At 49.1% G+C, this 17,988-nt stretch overlaps 1 protein-coding gene across 1 annotated transcript in view; it reads left to right on the forward strand.

The window, feature by feature from the left end:
- The window catches only part of LOC308567708 (store-operated calcium entry regulator STIMATE), a 51,502-nt gene that overhangs the window by 22,244 nt on the left and 11,270 nt on the right, over positions 1-17,988 (forward strand). The window contains exons 2-4 of the mRNA XM_081159540.1: positions 7,609-7,657; positions 9,876-9,971; positions 13,728-13,849. Coding sequence (XP_081015666.1) covers positions 7,609-7,657; positions 9,876-9,971; positions 13,728-13,849 — 267 coding nt within the window. The remainder of the gene's footprint in view (positions 1-7,608; positions 7,658-9,875; positions 9,972-13,727; positions 13,850-17,988) is intronic.

Below are 17,988 nucleotides of genomic sequence, written 5' to 3' on the forward strand. Positions count from 1 at the left end.
ACAAACAATAGTCTTGTCTTATTACATAAAACATGATGTAGCTCTGAGCGGGACGTTTCGTGGAAGAGTCATGGAAGGTGGCCTTTGAGGCCACTCCTCTGCCTTCCCTGCCCCAGGAAAAGACTCAGAGGTGGCGCACGAGGTGTGTGTGGAATTCACAGTCCTTGCAGGTTTACCGTGGCTCAGGCCTGCAGTTCTGCATCTCTTCCCAGTCACGTTTGTAGTGGTTTCTGCTCCAACAAGGTGCTTGTTGATTGTGGCAAGCAAATCCAACCTGGGTTCTGCTCTCTGAATGGGCCTAGCTGACCCAGCCTTTTCTCTGCCCAGGATCCATTGTGTCATGTCATTGAGGGTGATGGCATTTACCCCTGAGTGTGATTTTTGAGAGTTTGTTAAAAAGGTCCCTCTTCAAAGATAGCTTTTCCTTCAACCTTTTTTGGTGCCGAAATTACACCATTAAAATGTCTTGGTTTTGAGTGTGTGAAGCCACCATGGGTCACTATTCTGAATGACAGGAGGCAGCAGTAGTTGGTTGAATTACTTCCCAGCATAACAGTGGGAGGGAGCAGGGTGCAGGGCATATGGGTTTGGAAGGTTGTTTGGGGATCGAGAGAGACCAGGCCTGAGGCACGATGTCCTGAGTGGACAGGTCCAAGGGAGGGGCCGGCACCAAGGCCTGGGAAGCCTTCAGGGGAAGGAAGGAGGAGCAGTACCAGGGGAGTGATGCCAAGGAGCCCCCATCTCCTCAAGCACCTCCCTGTCTTTCAGCAGTCATCACACGATTAATCAGAGCCTCAGTGGCACCCCATGGAGGGGCACCCTTAGCCAAATTCTGACTGCAGCACTCTCTGCTGCATGAGCAGCAGCAGTGATCTTGGCTGTATTCAGATGGTGACATTTTAGATAACTTTCCTCTTTCTCTAGTTTCTGTTTTTCCTACCAGATCGGAGTAGGATGACAGGATGTCTCATTTCATGGTGTTTCTTGACTCGATGACGTGTTACAGAATTTTTTCCTCACTCTGATTATAGAAGAAATTCTGCAGCATCCCCAACTTGAGTTCATGGTGCATCTCCTATCATCAGCTAAGAGCAGTGGGAGACAGCTTGACAAGAACCAGCCCTTCCCTCCAGTGATTATTGGAGCTTTCGGAGTTGTTCTTGAGCCCTCTTTCCTCCCAGTCCTTTCTGAGCATGTCCACGCTTCCTGCCCTGATGGATGGAGGGGAGGCAGGGGGACAAGACCTGCCTGCGTGTGCCGTGCCAGCCAGTGGAGTGTCCTGACACTCTGCTCTTATGTGCTTACCTTTAAAGCACCAGCTTTTGGAGAGTTGCAAAGGAAGCAATTCTTAGAATTGTCTGAATTAAAACTGGAAGCATGCCTAAGAGCTGTGCAAGTGAAAAAAAATGGGGGGGTCCTCCCAAACCAAAGGGACAATGTGAGTGACATCACTAAAATGGGAGGCCAGGCCAGGGGACCTTGTTTGCCAATTTAAAAAGTATGAATTGGCCCTGGCCGGTTTGGCTCAGTGGTTAGCGTGTTGGCCCACGGACTGAAGAGTCATGGGTTCGATTCCAGCCAAGGGCATGCACCTCAGTTGCAGACTCGACCCCCGGCCCTGGTTGGGGCATGTGCAGGAGGCATGCCTCACCAATCGATGTGTCTCTTTCACATCGATGTTTCCATCTCTGTATGTCTCTCTCCCTTCCACTCTGTCTGAAAAGCAATAGAAAAAATATCCTTGGATGAAGATTAAAGTAAACAGTACGAATTGGGGTGAACACAAAATACAATATACAAATGATGTATTATATTATAGAATTGTATCCCTGAAACCTATGTAATTTCATTAACCAATGTCACCCCAATAAATTCAATAACATAAAAAAACCCACATTTTTTTAAAGGGGAAAAAAGTATGAATTGTGTTTCCAGTGACTCGAGGGGAGATCCTTGTGTCTTCCTTGTCTCTCCACTGCAGGGTCCCCTGGTCACAGCTGGAAGCCCAGTCTGCTTGTCTTCACAAGGCCCCTCTTCCTGCGCACCCCCCCCCCATCTTCTTCTCTTCTCTCTCTTGTAAGGATACTTGTATTTAGATTTAGCACTCATCTAGTAAATCCAGGATGATCTCTTCTCAAGATTTTTAACTTAATTACATCTGCAAAGACCTGTTTTCCAAATATGGTCATGTTCACAGGTTTAGTGGGTCAGAATTTGGACATGTCTTTGGGGACCACCATTTCAAATCACTACAATTGACAAACAGATTAGCGGGGTGGGGGGAACTCACCTATATGCTCCTTACAGTAGAACCACCTTCAATGTAAAGTTAAAAGGAAGGGATTGACAAAGATATACCATACAACTAACCAAAAGAATGTACTCTCTGAATTTTATACCCTTCGCATATCCACCTCTTCCAAAAGAGGAGCACTCGGCGCTGGGGAGAGGGAGGGGGCAGGAGGCCCCTGAGCTGCCCGCAGGTATGGGAGTAAGGAGGCTGGAGTGGAGAGCCTGGTTGCAGCTGGGAGACCCAAGGTCACACGCCAGAGACCAGAGACCAGGATGGGGCATCTCAGTCCAGGACTGAGTGGAGCGGACACAAGGGAGGGAAGACAGGGCAAGGACACAGAATGTGGTTTGTTTTTCTGAGCATGGGTTCTGTGCTTGCCCCTTCACCTGTGTTCTCTCATTTAATCCTTATGCCAGCCTGGTAGGTCATAGCTGCACGCCTCCAACCCCCCTTTTTTAGCACAAAGTAACATAGCTAGATAGTAGCAGAGACAGGACTCAAAGCCATGTCTGTCTGGCTTTTGGCCAGCACTCCTTTGCAGGGAGACAGGACCCCACGCCTGTCTTCAGGATATGTGTGCGTAAAGTCAGAGCCTGCTTAGCGGCCCACCGCGCATGGAGGCGGCAGCACAGCATCATGAGGGCATGAAATAGCCTTGTGTGCTGCGTGCTCCCTAATGTACCCCCTTTTCTGTCCACACCCTCCATCCCCCACTCTCCTGCCTCCTTTTCCCACCAGGGGCTCTTTAGGCCCCGCCATCTCTGGTGTTGCTGTGACCTACACCTGAGCTGTGCCTGCTGCCCCTCCACCAGCCCTCCCCCCTCAGGCGCCATATGGTAGAAATAAATGTTAGAGAGAATGGATTGCATTTTGCCTTGGCATCTTGCTCCAACTGAGTTCTTTCCATCCTTAGTCGAGAGGAGATCAGTCACCCTAGGGCTGTGCCTGAGCCACTCTGTGGCCTCTGAGGGAACAGCTACAGGCCCCTGGAGAGAACAGCCTTGTTGCCATGGGAGTGGGTACCTGGCTCACCATCCAGGTTTCTTACCTCCAGAGAAGTCTTGTGTCTCCCCAATTTAACTTGACCCCCTAGCACCACCACCACCGCCACCAGACAAAACTGGAAACACAGTGGAGCAGTACAAAGTCCCAGCTCTGGAGTAACTTCTCAACTGTTCTTTCTCTCACCCACAGCCACTCCGCCAGCATGTCCTGTCAGGGCAGTGTTTAAGATAAAACCAGGATGCGACCTCTTGTCACCCTCTCCTGCTACCACCCCACCGAGCCACTGTTGCCTCGCTCGCTCTGGGTTGGTGTCACGGTGGTGGTCTCTCACTGGTCTCCCTGTTTCCCATGACCCCTTCAGGCTACTGTCAGCACAGCAGCTGCGGTGAGCCTGTGCCGCCACCCCCAGGCCACTGCAGGCAAAGGTGGAGCCCTCACCCCGGCCACAACCCCCGAGAGATCTGACATGTCCACACGCCCCTTCCTTTCTCCAGGTTTCTGTTCCCCTTCCAGACCGCCTTATCTACAGTCACAAACCCCACTTCCAGCCCTCCTCTTTATTTTCCTGCCTTAGTGTCACTTATCGCAGTCTGACATGCTCCATCTTTACCCCTCCCCTCAACCCCCCACCCTCACCAATAGAATGTAAGGGAGGCGAGGATTTTGTCTGTTTCTTCTCTGGCCAGATGGGTCTGTCAGACAGCAGGAAAGATGAATAAATTTTTTTCTGTGTTTTTTCCCTATCAAGTTAGATGTGGAGCCCGGCTGGGCGTGGCTCAGCGGTTAAGCGTCAACCTAGGATCCAGGCAATCAGGGTTCGATTCCCGGTCAGGGCACATGCCCGAGTTGCGGGCTGCAACCGATCAATGACTCTCTCATCATTGATGTTTCTATCTCTCTCTCTCCCTCTCCTTTCCTCTCTCTGAAATCAATAAAGATATATTAAAAAAAAAAAAGTTAGATGTGGAATAGCTCTTTTAATGTATCTTATTCCTTTAATTTAAAAAGAAAAGATTTTAGACTCAGATTCTAGGGCGAGGGGATGATAGACAGAGAGCAGGAGCCACACTTCTGCTCTAGCCCAGAATCTGAATCCATCTCAGTCACTGCTGTTTGAGGCTGCTCCCCAAGCATGACCGGCATGCACACCCCCTTCTCCCTGTCTTGTCCCAGAGCCCAGCTGTGAGTCACATGGTTTCTCCCACGTCCCACTCTGCTACGTTAGCACAAGTCTCTTGACACAGGTTTCTCTTTTATTTCTGAACTTTTGATATAAAAGCAATGTGAATATGGAAGAATGTTTTAAACCATCATGACATAAACAGTCTACTCCCCCAATCCATAATTCCTTTCATCAAAGGTGGCCCTTATTAATAGTCACATTTCCTTTTAGGGGGAAAAAACACATACATAATACCAGCATAAATATATATCCTTTAAAATGGATGTGAACAGAATCATGGTGTGCATGTTACTCTGCCGTTAATACAATTTGGAAATCTTCCTATATTAGTCCATACAGACCTACCTTGTTTTTAGTAAATGCCTAATGTTGCATAGTACCATGATGTATATGCCCAGCCCCATATTAACAGGCATTGGCTTCTTTCTGGGTTTTTGTTATGACAATATTACAGTAAAGATCCATATACGTCTTGGCACATGTCGCAGTAATACCTGTCAACACATACCTGGCGGTTAAAGGGCCTGACATGTAAAATTTTGATAGATATTGCCAAATGACCTCTGAATGGGTGCTTAGTTCATTCTTCTAGAGTATGTTTTCCTCCAACTTTTTATTTCAAAAAGTGTTAAACCTACAAAAAGTCTAATAATTTAATGAATACCCAAATATTCTTTATTTAGTTCACCAATTATTGTTCCCACATTTATTAGTTTGCTAAAGCTGCCACAACAAAATACTGCAAAATAGGTGGCTTAAACAACAGATGTTTATTTTCTCACAGCCCTAGAGGCTGGAAGTCCTAGGTCAAGGTGTCCTCAGATTTGGTTTCTTCCAAGGCCTCTCACCTTGGCTTGTAGATGGCACCTTCTCACTGTGTCCTCACATGGTTACCCCAGTCTCTGTGAGTGTCCTGATCTCCTCTTATAGGGATACCATCATGTTAGATTAGGGTCTACCTATATGACCTCATTTTACCTTAATTCTTTTAAGGCCCTGGTTCCAAATAGAGTCACATTCTGAGGTACTAGGGCTTAGGACTTGAACATATGAATTGGGAGGGGAGACACAATTTGGCCCATAACACTACATTTGCTTCTCTTTATATAGTATATATCATATTAATATAAATAATAGATTTATTATATAATTATTTATATTTGTTGTACTTGTTATTTATAATGATAATGTATTATGATTACACCATTTATAATATGTTTATTGTATATAACTATATCATGTGTAACTTTTCTCCTAAACCATTTGAAGGTAAATTGCAGCCATTCTGGTACTTCAGCATGTGTCTCCTAAGACTGAGGATTTTCTCCTTGGGCTCTGTTTTCACATTTTTTATTTTATACTGATGGGAAGAGATTCCCCTGAGGCAGAAAAACAAATGAGCTTGACATGGCTCCAGCCCTGACTGGGGGCTTTCCCTCCAGACTGTTTTGTCCTGGCCCGGTTTTCTCCCCCTTGCTGATCCCCCAGCCCCTTGGTGACACTTGGGTGCTGTGGGAAGGAGGCTTCCTGCCCGAGACCCATTTGCTCGAGCAGAACCTCTTGGCATCAGCTCCAGACTCCTTAGCATTGTTGATGTTTTGCATGTGTGATATGTCAACAGAATGACAGACCACCTTACAATCCCACCTGCTATTTGGTCTCTAAAATGTCTCTCTAAACACCAGGCTTACTTCATTTCTCTGTACATGGTCCTTACTTTGCAAACTGCAGACTGCCTGTATTCATTTAGAGAAGTCGGGTTTATTGATTGGACGCCGTTTTCTCCCTGCCTGTCTCCCTCCTCCTCTCCCCGCTCCCTCTTTGGCAGCTTGGGGCTCTGCAGGATTCACTCCTGCCTGCTACCAGTGGTAACTTGGCATCTGCCACGGGCTCTTGTCCATGTCTGGTTCTTCCCAGTACTTCGTGTGGGACATCATCACACGTGCACACTCTGTGTGTTTGTTTCAGTAAATAGAATCCTTGTGGAAATAGTCTGCCTGGAGCTTCACTGGAGGACAGGGCACTCAGAAACCTTTGTGCTTTCCTCTGTTCAAGTGGCTGTGTCTGTAGACCCAAGTGAAGGTGTCGATCTGGGGAGTCCTTTACCCTCTGAGGTCAGTCAGGCTGTGGCTGAGTGAGCACCCGCCCCTGCCGGCGGTTCTGTGGCTAGGAGTCCCACCGCCACCTGGGAGTCCCGCCACCTGGTGCTGTGACAGAGCCAATGTCCGTCCTCAGCCCTTGCCACCCCAGGAACCCAATTCTGAATCTACCCAATTCAGAGCCCTTTTCTAAAACACAGTTCCCACCATATCTTTGACTTTGCTTAGCATCTTTCCTGCCTTTTTCTTCCCTCTAGGACTCAGTCCAGATTCCTTAGCCTGGCATTCAAGACCCTCCCTCATGTGGCCCCGGCTCATTTGTCTCCCTTGTTACCTGCTATAACAAAGCCAAATCAAATTATGCCAATCACACTGTGCCGTGTTATATCCCTGTACCTATGAGCTCATGGTGTGCGCTCTGTCCAGAATGTAGCTCTCTCCCCTCCCTAATCCATTTCTAAACTACCCAGCCTTCAGGACCTTTCCCTCACCAGTGAAGCCTCTCCTAGCTGCACCCTTCTTCCACCCTTCTCTTGAGCCCTCACTCTGCCCCACACTTACCTCTTCTCCAGCACTTCCACACATTGGTTATGTGCCAGCCCTCCTGCCCAACCACTGCCTTTGCCAGTGTCTCTTCAGTGGCTCCTGGGAGTGGCACTCAGTGAGCCTTGGGGTGGGTGGCTGGATTTGTCGTTGGGGAGAGTACATCCCGAAGCTAGAAGTAGTTACATCCCACTTTGTGGTTTCCAGTCCCTATCTGAGAGCCTTGTCACAAAGAAGAAAATATGATTTTCCCACACACTGTGAGGAGTCCTTCTTCATAAGTGTCCGTTTCTGAAGAGTCTACTGGTCGGCAGCAGGACAGGGCCTCTGTGACCTTCACGGCTGTGACCTTCATACATTGCTACATATTAAAAGAGCAAGTAATGTGACATTGTAAACAGTGCATGTGCTCATAACCCAACTTGTTATATGCACTTCTCTCTGTTATCACTGGAAAGCTACTGAATGTGTGTCTTTTCTTTCAGTCAAACGCTTCCGAGAACCAAAGCATGAAAGACGTCCATGGAGGATATGGTAGGTATTTAAGTATTAACTCAGTCCTGGAATGTTTTTATGGTTGGGGGCATGGGGGTGGAATGTGAGCAATTATACATAACAAAGTGTTAGACTCCCTTAAATGAGTGACTCGTTAGGAACTATGTGTAATATGAAAGCATTTCTGTTTCTCAGATGCATGTTGGGCCTACCTTTATTCTGTCATCACTCTTGTCCGATTTTAGAAGGTGGGAGATAACACCTATATCAGTCTGGGTTGCAGCCTCCTGTAGTTAAAGGCTCCCTGTTAGATTATGTTAAACCCTGGGATTCTATAGTCTATGTGCATAAGCAAAAAATAATCTAAATTTGGAGATTAGTCAAAAACAGCATGTAAATGCTCTTCTCCCCAAAGCTAGTTTTTCTCGCTCCTCAGTTAACCCTGTGGTGACCTCTTTTCCTTCATAAAAATGGCAGTAAAGCTTCAGGTGTGGCTTCTATAGACAAAACTCAAAAAAGAAATTACTGGGAAGGAGACAGCCAGCTCTTCAGGACATGATGCCCACAGAAGCCGTCTTTCTTGGGCTGCCTTAGGCTGGTTCCTGTCCTAACAAGATAGCCATTTTCCCTTCCACAGAAAACATCTGATAAATCACTGTGATAGAGGCCTCTTTATAAAACTTTAAGGACATACTTGATTGATCTTTAATGCATTATTTCTGGATGTTCATAGCTCTTACTTGTATTCTCTCCCCAGCGGTTTCCCTAAAATCTGAGTTTCGAGCCTGGGCCGAGGGACCTAGGGAGGACCAAGGGTTGGGGCGCTCTGTGTTTTACACATGTAGCCCTTTGGTGACTCCTACTTTGCCATGATTTAGGAACTGATTTTCAAGCTTCAGTTGTAGAGTTGGTTTGGATCACCTCTAAGGTCTAGTGTAGCCCTAAGACCCGTGGCCAATGTCTCATGCCTGTGTGCCCATTCATCACCCCCCTTCCCTGGCCAAGCCCCACTCTGAATGCTCAGCCTGGGGGGCTGAGAGATGGCCACAGTCCAAAGGCTCCTCAGCCACACACCACGAGTTGTCTCCAGGTGTTCATGGCAGAGGAGGAACTGAAGGGCCTCATTGTCTCCACCTGCTCCTGGGATGTGGACGGGCTGGACTGGGGGAAATGACAGGGTGTCCCAGCAACTAACAACCTCGTTTTGTTCTTTCTGAAACTCCTGTCCTCTAGCCCAGGGGTCGGCAAACTCACCTGCGCCCGTTCTGGCTCACTCTTTTCATAAACTGCTATAGGAATGGCAGTGATTGTGGCTGCTTTTAGGCTACAGTGGCAGCGTTGAGTAATTGCTGCAGAGAACCACGGCCCACAAAGCCTAAAATATTTACTCTCTGACCCTTCACAGAAGACATTGCCCACCCCCGATCCCAGCCCTCGTTAACCGGCAGCAGCTGACCGTGGCTCGGCGTCGGCTGCAGTCCAGGGTTTCGCAGGGCTGGTTAGTCCTGCACAGCAGTTAGCTCCTGGGAGTGCATCAAGCGGGGGCACCTTGGACTTCACCACAAAGTTGGCATCAGGCATTTTATTTTGAAGTAACAAAAAGTAACAAAGTAAAAGCATATTTTATTATTTTTTTTATCCTCATTGAAGGATATTTTTTCCATTGCTTTTCAGAGAGCGGGGAAGGGAGAGAGAGAGAGAGAGAGAGAGAAACATGGGTGTGAGAGAGACAACATCAATTGGTTGCCTCCTGCACAGGGCCCGGGGGCCGGAGCCTGCAACTGAGGTGCCCTTGGCTGGAATAGAACCTGGGACCCTTCAGTCCTCAGGCCGATGCTCAAACCACTGAGCCAAACTGGCTAGGGCTGGAAACATATTTTAAATGTGTGTTTAATGTGTTTAAATATTCAGAGTGAGGCAAAAATAGGTTTACAGTTGTGAGTACACGAAAGTTTATTCTTGTATTATTTATTAATTGTATTATTTTCTGTGTTAACAACTGTAAACCTACTTTTGCCTACCCTGTGTGTTATTAATCAGTGGTCTTTTAGGAATTTCAGTGCAGTGTTATTGAAGGTTTTGAAAAGTAGCTGAAACACCAGGCCCGAGTAAATATGATGCCCCAGGAGGAGGTGCCTGGTAATTGAAAGCTGGGGTCTCCCAGTGGCTTTTTCCTACTTCAGACTTAACATTTTTCCCAGATTGGATATTGTCCTCCTGTCGGTGTGATCACAAGTACCGATCCTATTTTGTACAGGTTTTTAGACACTTCCAAACAAGCCATAGGAATGCTGTTCATCCACTTTGCCAATGTGTACCTAGCAGATCTCACCGAAGAGGACCCTTGTTCACTGTAAGTGGTTCATATTTGAGTACAAATGTCACCTTCCCCATCACTGAAAATGTTAGCTGGCCTCGCTTTCTGCTGCTGGTCATGTTTCCTCCAGCTTGGGGAAGGGCAGCTTGCTTTTCCTCCAGCTTGGGGAGGGGGCAGCTTGCTTTTCCTCCAGCTTGGAGAAGGGCAGCTTGCTTTTCCTCCAGCTTGGGGAGGGGGCAGCTTGCTTTTCCTTTGTGCTTGGGGAAGGGACAGTTTGCTTCTCTGTGCTTGGGGAGGGGGCAGCTTGCTTTTCCTTTGTGCTTGGGGAAGGGACAGTTTGCTTCTCTGTGCTTGGGGAGGGGGCAGCTTGCTTTTCCTCTGTGCTCCTCCGAGAGAGCATCCTGTGAGCTCAGACACACAGCTTAGTTGGCTGTTGGGGCTTTACCTGGTGATAGTTGCCCCGTGCATGGGCTTTCTGCCGATCCATCTAAGTTCTGTTTCTTGGCTTTCTAGTACTCCTATGTCTCCCAGTTCTCAAGCAGCCCCTTGCTGGGCAGCATAATGCCCCAAGGAGTGTCTCTGTGCTGGAACAAGACACACGGGGCTTCTCTGTGCTGTCAGCCACTGAGGGTCAAAGCCATTTTTGACCGTCATTGACCTCTTGACCCGAAGACCGTGTGTTGTTCTCCTTGTCAGTGTAGTGTGCCTTCCACACAGCCCCCGAGCAATCTGCCTGAAGCCCCTGTTGGGCCATGATGCACTGTCCTCCTTGCTGACAGCGCCTGAGTAGTGCCTCACTTAGCAGATGGAGTGGAAAGGAGGCTCACCTGCCTTATCCTGACTCCATCTGCTACCGTCCTGGCTCAAACTTGGTGCCTCAGCCATGGTGGGCTACTCCTGGTGGCTCTCCACCCTGACAGCTGTCTCCTACCTCTGTGCATTTGTCAGCTGCCCTCTGGCTGGAATGCCCCCCAGCCCTGCCCAGTCTCTTTGGGAGAGTGGGGTGGAGGGCTAGTGAGTCCCTTGCCAAGAGGTTTCATGGGTATTTAAGACCATTTGAACTGGAAGAAGCGTAAAGCTTCTCTTTTTTGGTGACAGTGTACAGTTTTGAGATTTAGTAAGACCTAGATACAGTTGTGATCTGTTTGGATGTTTGAATGTAGTCCCAAAGCAGGGGACTGGAAGGGTGATCGTCCTGCAGGGGAGATGGTTAGGAAAGGGCCTTGTCTTTCCAATCCTTGAGCCCAGCAGCAAGCTCATGTCATCCTCTGGTGAATCATTTTGATGTCACTGGTGGAGATAGTCTGAGAGCCAGCTCTATGCACTAGAGACACCGGGGAGAGAAAACCTAATTCTCCCTTGCATCAGCAAAAAGAAAATGAATCAGCTCTAAATGGGACATGGACAAACTAAATCACAGCCAGGATGGAAAAGGGGCTGTTGACAGATCTCGAGTGCTTGACCTGGAGGAGAAAAGGCCCGAGATAGAGCTCGGGGTGGTAAAAAGAGCACTTGACGGAGAGCCAGACTGTGGGAAGGCAGCTTAACTTCAGTTTCCTCCTCTGTCTTGTGTGTCCTGTCAGATCCCCAGGATCATCATGAAGGTTTCATCAGATGAGGAGTATAGTGCCGTTGGAAACCATAGGGGCAGTTACCAATGAAGATGTTAATAGTTCAGTTAGAGATTATTGTCGTTAGAACTTCAGGAAGACATGAGAGCTCCGGCAGTCTGTTGAGGAGCTGCTAGGTGGGAGGCTAGAAGGCAGAGCAAGCATTGCTCCTGAAGTGAGAGGACCTGGGCCTTGAGCAAGAGCAGGTGCTGCCCTGGGATTTCCTCCAGTCCACCACTGCTTTGCCCTGTGACTTTTTACAGGTGGAATAAGGATTGGGCTAGACCGGGGGCACCTTGGGAGTCTGCAGACCTAGAAGGGGAGCCAGTTTCTACTCAGGAAGAGGAGAAACTTAAACAGAGGGGGATGAGCTGCTTCCTGTGGCTTCAGGGGCCCCTTGTTATAAGGATGCTACTTTGGGTGGGAGTTGAGCTTTTTTGACATCAGGGTTCAGTGACTCTGAGGGCCTATGATTCTGAGAACACACTTGTGTCATGTTTACTCACTGTGTGGCGGGTACTGTCTACATTTATTGACTCATTCGATCCTCATATATCGATACAGCCCTGCAATATCGATACTTTGATTTCCTCATTTACAGTTGGGGAACTGAGGCACAGAGAGATTATATAGCTCACAGCTAAAGAGTAAGGGAGCAGGGATTTGAACCCACCCAGTCTGGCTCCTGGGGTCACATCATACTGTGCTGTCTGCCATGGTGTCTCACCTGTATTGGTTTCAGAGTATAGAGCTTTCTATCTTTATCCCAAGGCATGGCACACTGTAGGCTCAAATAAATAGTTGGTGAGGGAACGAGTGAACTAACGTATGTACAGGCATACCTGAGATAGTACAGGTTTAGTTCCAGACCCCGCAACAAAGTGAGTATCACAGTAAAGCGAGTGGTAATCTTCTTGCTGGTAGAGGGTCTTGCCTAAGTTTGTAAAAAATGTAACATCTGTGAAGCACAATAAATTAAGGTATGCTTGTATGTGTATTAGTTGTTCATGCTTTTCAGGATGGGTCTCAGTTGTGAGAACCACTTGAAACCAATTAGATATGGGCATCTAAGAGCAGCATAGCCTGGGGCCAAAGCTCAGCTGTGAACTTGGAAAAATTGCCTTGGAAGCAGTTGCTCTTCCTTCCATCTCTGGTCTGAGAGTGACCCCTTGTGATTTTAAAGAGGAAGGGCAGGCGGGAGAAGAGGTTGCCCCTCCTTCTGGTTTTCTCACCATTCCAGGGCCCTGATCACACAGAGCAGAGTGTGCACCCTCTGGTGTCAGAGAGCTGTGCGCATCTTGAAGCCCAGGCCTTGGAGTGGGGCTCAGTCTGCATAAAATGCCTCAAGTCTCAGCAACTTGAAAGCACCACAGGTGGTCTATGGTCTGAGCCAAGTGGCATCTGAGAGGGCTAGAGCCTGACCCAGTGACTGCTTAACTTCTGCAGTCTGGAGAGCTGGGGCCTGTGGTCAGTGGTGCCCAGTGAGATCTTGGTACAGGGCCCGCGAGAGAGGTCCATTGGGCGAGGGACTTTTCCTTGATAAGGAAAGACATGTGTGTCAGACAAGTGGAAACAGACCTTACAAGAACACATGGTCAAGGTAGGCATGCTCTTCTGCCTCTCCTCCTCCCCTTCTTCCATCATCTGGCTTTTTCCATGGGAAGTAAAGCTTTCTCCTTGGAAATATTGACTAGCATGTGTCTCCATGGCAGGCTTGGAAGCACAGGGATGAATGAGGGCCGTGTGGCCCTGCCCTCTGGTCTGACAAATCCCCGATGCCACTTCCTGAGCTTCAGGGTCAGTGGCACTGACTTGGGGCCTTGGGTGGGCTGAGCTGTCAGGGAGTGAACAGAGGCATTGAGCAGAGTTTATTAAGTTCTATTTTCCTGTTGACTTCCTTGGCTGCTTCCATCACTCTGTCTTATGCCTTAATTCATTTGATGGGAACACTTGTAGTCTTTAAAGTTTCTTTGTCTCCCCTCCACCCCTCTCTCAAGCTGTCCAGCCCCTGAAGAGTGTCTGCACACTGGGGTGCTTCACCGGGGCTCCCAGAGTGAGCACTGCGGCCTCCTGCACAGGCACAGAGTGCTTGTCATCAGCGCTGACTGTGGCCCTGGTAAGCACTCAGGGCCCAACTTGGATTCTTGCTCTCTGATGGTGCCATTGTGCCCTCTCCTCACAGGTACCTCATCAACTTCCTCCTGGATGCCACCGTGGGCATGCTGCTCATCTACGTGGGTGTGCGTGCCGTCAGTGTCCTGGTGGAGTGGCAGCAGTGGGAGTCCCTGCGTTTTGGCGAATATGGTAACGTACCATGGACACTGATGGAGCATGGAGGGGGATTCCTAGAGGGGGCTCTGCTCCTTGTCCTGTACAGCCTTCCAGGCCGTTGGATTCAGAGAAGGTTCAGGAGCTGGTGGCTGTCTCTTCTGTGGTGGAGGGGCTTGTTCTGGGGCTGAGCGTCATCCCTCTGTCAGTGTCAAAGTGTTTCCCCCCACCTGAGGCACGTGAGTGCTCACCTCACTGCTTAGGCTCCACCTTGGCAGCTGGAGGCACCTTAGATGCAGGGATGGGGACAACATTGGCCTCTTCCACCAGAGGGCACTGGCGGCCCCACCACAGGGCCATGAGGCCACTCTGCCAAGCTGCCACATCATTAAAGAGATGGGGGTGGCTGTTGGTTTGGGAGATGCTCAGTAGGGAGCTGCCCCTCTTTCTACTGCATGTCTGTGCTTATCCTCTTATTGGACCATTTTATTACTGAGGCTTAAAAAGTCAGGACTGGAGGGTCCATCCCCCTGGGACCATGTTGCTGTGCTACCTCCTAACTTCGGGCTGGCCCCCCACCCAGCACCTGACACACATAGTCACCGAGGACATCAGTTCCATCCTCACTCACAGATACATGACTTAAAGCAGGTGACTAGTGGAGGCTGGCCCAGCTTTGACCCCCTTGGGATGCAGCTTGGGTAGGAGGCTGCTACCATGCTTGTTCTGAGCACAAATGCAATGCCTTTTACTCTGTACTCCGAGAAACACGGCTAGATGTGGCCCCAAGAGGGCTGCAGTGAGAGGCACCTTCTCCGGGCTTTGCTACAGCCTGGTGATTCAGGACCCAGGGTTGGGGGACAGCAGCTCTCCCACCTCGCAGCTGGCCTGCTATCTGGAGGAAGGAGCACCTGTTGTTGGTGGGAACAGTATGAGTGGAACCTTTGCCATGAAAGGTGCACACGGGTCAGAAGGGAGGGGATGCAGGTGGAATTCCAGATCCCTTTCTCTCCTGGGCCTGAGGGCTGCTCACTCCTACATGGCTCAGCATGTACTAGGGACTGACATTTTAAAAGGGGAGCCGATTTGAGGAGCCTGCTGTGAGTGCCTGGGGTATTTCTAGAAATCTTAGTAATTGTCTGTCTCCATTGAAGGGAGATGAGCTCAGGGGAGGGCTTTTCTTAGCTTTTCGTTACCTGATGCCTGATGAGTCACTGACCTAAGATAGTGTCCAACACACAAGTGTGCTCCTGGGGATCCAGGGAAGGCTTCTGAGGAGCTCCGAGTCGTGGGCTCCCCAGCTTGGAGGATGGAAACGGACCATAGCGTACTTCGGCCAAAGCAGCAGCATCCTCGTTTGTAGGATAGGCACCCAGAGTGGTTGAGTGGTTGAGCAGGAAGCTCCCCAGCCAGTGCATGGTGGAGTGGGGGAGGAAGATGGGTGCCTCGTGGCTGCCACACTGGGCTCCTAATCCTCCCATCACCTCTAAGAACAGTGCTCAAAACGACTTTGCTGTTAAGATCCCTCCTGGAAGGGAGAGCTCTCAACTATAGCTCCCAGTGCCCGGGAAGTCACCTACAGCCAGTTGCATGCCACTCAGTGACCTGAGAGTAGAGACTGTGTCCAGTCCTAATGCTCCAGGCATTATGGTTCCACCTGTTCCCAGCGTACTGTCTCTGCATCCCCAAGAGTAGATTGGAAAGAAGAAGGCAGTGGTTGTTTGAATCTCCTATTTCCATGCCACCCTCCTCTTACCTATTTGGCCTGCCTTGCCCCTTCCTTTGGGAACCTGAGTCTTCAAACCAGGTGTCTCCAGATGAAGCTGCCCTTTACCAAGGACCATCCCAGTCCTCCCACACCGGGTTGAGGAAGGAGAGCGTGTGTCCTCAGTCGCCTGATTTCTATTTCTACCAATTTCTTTTGTTTCTGCTGCTGTTATAACAAATTATCACAAACTGGTGGCTTAAAACAGCACAAACTTACTATCTTACAGTTCTGTAGTTCATAAGTCCGACACAGGTCTCATGGACTGAAATCTCTGTCAGCAGGCCTCGTTCCTCTGGGAGTCTAAGGGCAGAACCATGTCCTTGCCTTTTCCAGCCTCCAAGGCTGCCTGCATTCCTTCGCTGGTAGCCTCTTTCTCTGTCTTCAGAGCCAGCAACAGCAGCTTGAGGGTTGAGTTCCTCTCATATCCTATCGCTCTGACCTTCTGCCACCTCCTTTTACTCTGAAGTGCCCTTGTGATGATACTGGGTGCCCCCCCACCCCAGATACTCCAGGGGACTCTCTCTGTCTTAGAGTCAGCAGACTAGCAATTCCATTTGCACTCTTTAATCCCCTTCTTCCACGTTACCTGACACATTCACAGGTTTTGGGGACTAATATGTGGCTCTCTGTCTCTGTGGGGCCATTGTTCTATCTGCCACACCAGTTAACTGGCCGGCCACTTGAGGCAGTGATTCCATGTAGGCCCCATAGCTCTCTTCTCAGGTAAATGAAGAAGAGGGGCTTGTTTTCTAGGTGCTTCCATGGCCCCTAGAAGAGAAGTTGAACTTGCTAACAAGAACATGGGACTTGGGGAATGCCAAACACCCTGAGGGTGAGACAGGATCCAGGCGATACGTGGTGTCTGCAGTGCGGTGACCGGGCTGCTCTTCCCCATGCAGGACCCCTGAAAACAAGGTCTGTGTCCCACGGGCACCAGTGGTTTGTGGGCCTGGCCGCCCGTCCTGCCCTAACGCTCCCTTCTGAAGCCTCTCTAGATACAGACGTGTTCCCTCCTTTTGGCCCCTTTCCTGTGATTTATCCTGAGGACATAATTCAGCAAAGCAAAGCACTCATGTACCTGGGGGTGTCCATTGTGGTAAAAAGCATAACACAGCAAGAATGCCTGGCTTGTTTGTCCTTAAAAGGTGGGACCACGGGAAGCATAAGACTCTGAAATGGAACAGAAATCAGAAAAACCAGCACGTGCACTCATGATACACAGGAGGAAATGATGTAAGAGTGGGGTTACACTAGATTTTTTTCGTTTTTCACCATGTTTTTTTTTTTTAAACTTTCTTATTAAAGCATCTAAATGAAAAAGGCAATTGCAGCTAAGTTGTGGTTCTGAAACTCAGCAATGTGAGGGAGGAGGCAGATGGAAGGAAAACATTCCCTCTCCTGTCAGTCACTTAAAACTGGAGAGCAAGGGAGTAAACACACTCTGAGCAAGTAGGTTTCTTTTCATATTGAATGAGTGTTGCCACTTGTTCTGTTGACTTTTAAACACTCTAGTCCCCATTCAGAGATACTTCCTACCAGTGCTTTCTGTCTGACTGTCCCCAATCTTAATGGTTTTTAACAAATACTTTGACCTGTTGTTTTTGAGAACTTGTCTCTGTAAGGTAAGGTAGTTTGCTGAAAAGATTACAAAACTCCACTGAAGATCTAGCTAGGAGAGATTGTGATTCTGAAATGACTTTTTGGCTCAAATGTGTCTTATTCCAGAAGTAGAAAAAGATAGGATGACCTCAGAAGAGGTAATGATGTCTTCAGCATGCTTTCTGCACACTTCTCCCAAGGTTTTCCAGAAAAGGGAATGGCCGGGTGTTGATCCATTACAGCTGCATGAAGGCATTCCCTGTGCTTCCACTGGGTGCAGTAAGCAGACTCGGACAGGGCTGGGGCCTCTGGTGCTAGGGCCTGGACAGGGATTGCTACGAAAACCATAGAATCAAATGAGAAACTGGAGATTTCTCTCTGGTCCAGATTCTTTTCTCAGCCTGGATTGGGGCCTTAGCCTGCCCTGAGATGTTACTCTCCAGCCCCTGTTCTGGCCAGCTATGGTCAGACAACCCTGGCAGCCTCCCCTACCCCCTCCTCTCCCCTGGGTCTCCCACTGGGGATGAACCCAGAGGCTCATCCCGTGGGTTCTGCCTGTCACTGAGGATGTAGATCTCTCCCTGGAGGGGCTGGTCCTCCACCCTTCATCATGTCCCTTTTGAAACATTCTGGAGGCATGTCAGGGCCTGAGTGTCCCCCAGCGTGGACTGGTGGGTTCCTACATTTCTCAAGCATAGTGACTGATGGGACCACAGGTGTACCGTTGTCAACCCTGAGGCATAGCCCATCACTCCTTACCTTGAGAACTTTTCTTCCTTGTTCCCAGCCCAAGGTGTTTTGGGGGACC

Source organism: Miniopterus schreibersii (assembly GCF_964146895.1).
Source record: "Miniopterus schreibersii genome assembly, chromosome: 15".
Lineage (NCBI taxonomy): Eukaryota > Metazoa > Chordata > Mammalia > Chiroptera > Miniopteridae > Miniopterus > Miniopterus schreibersii.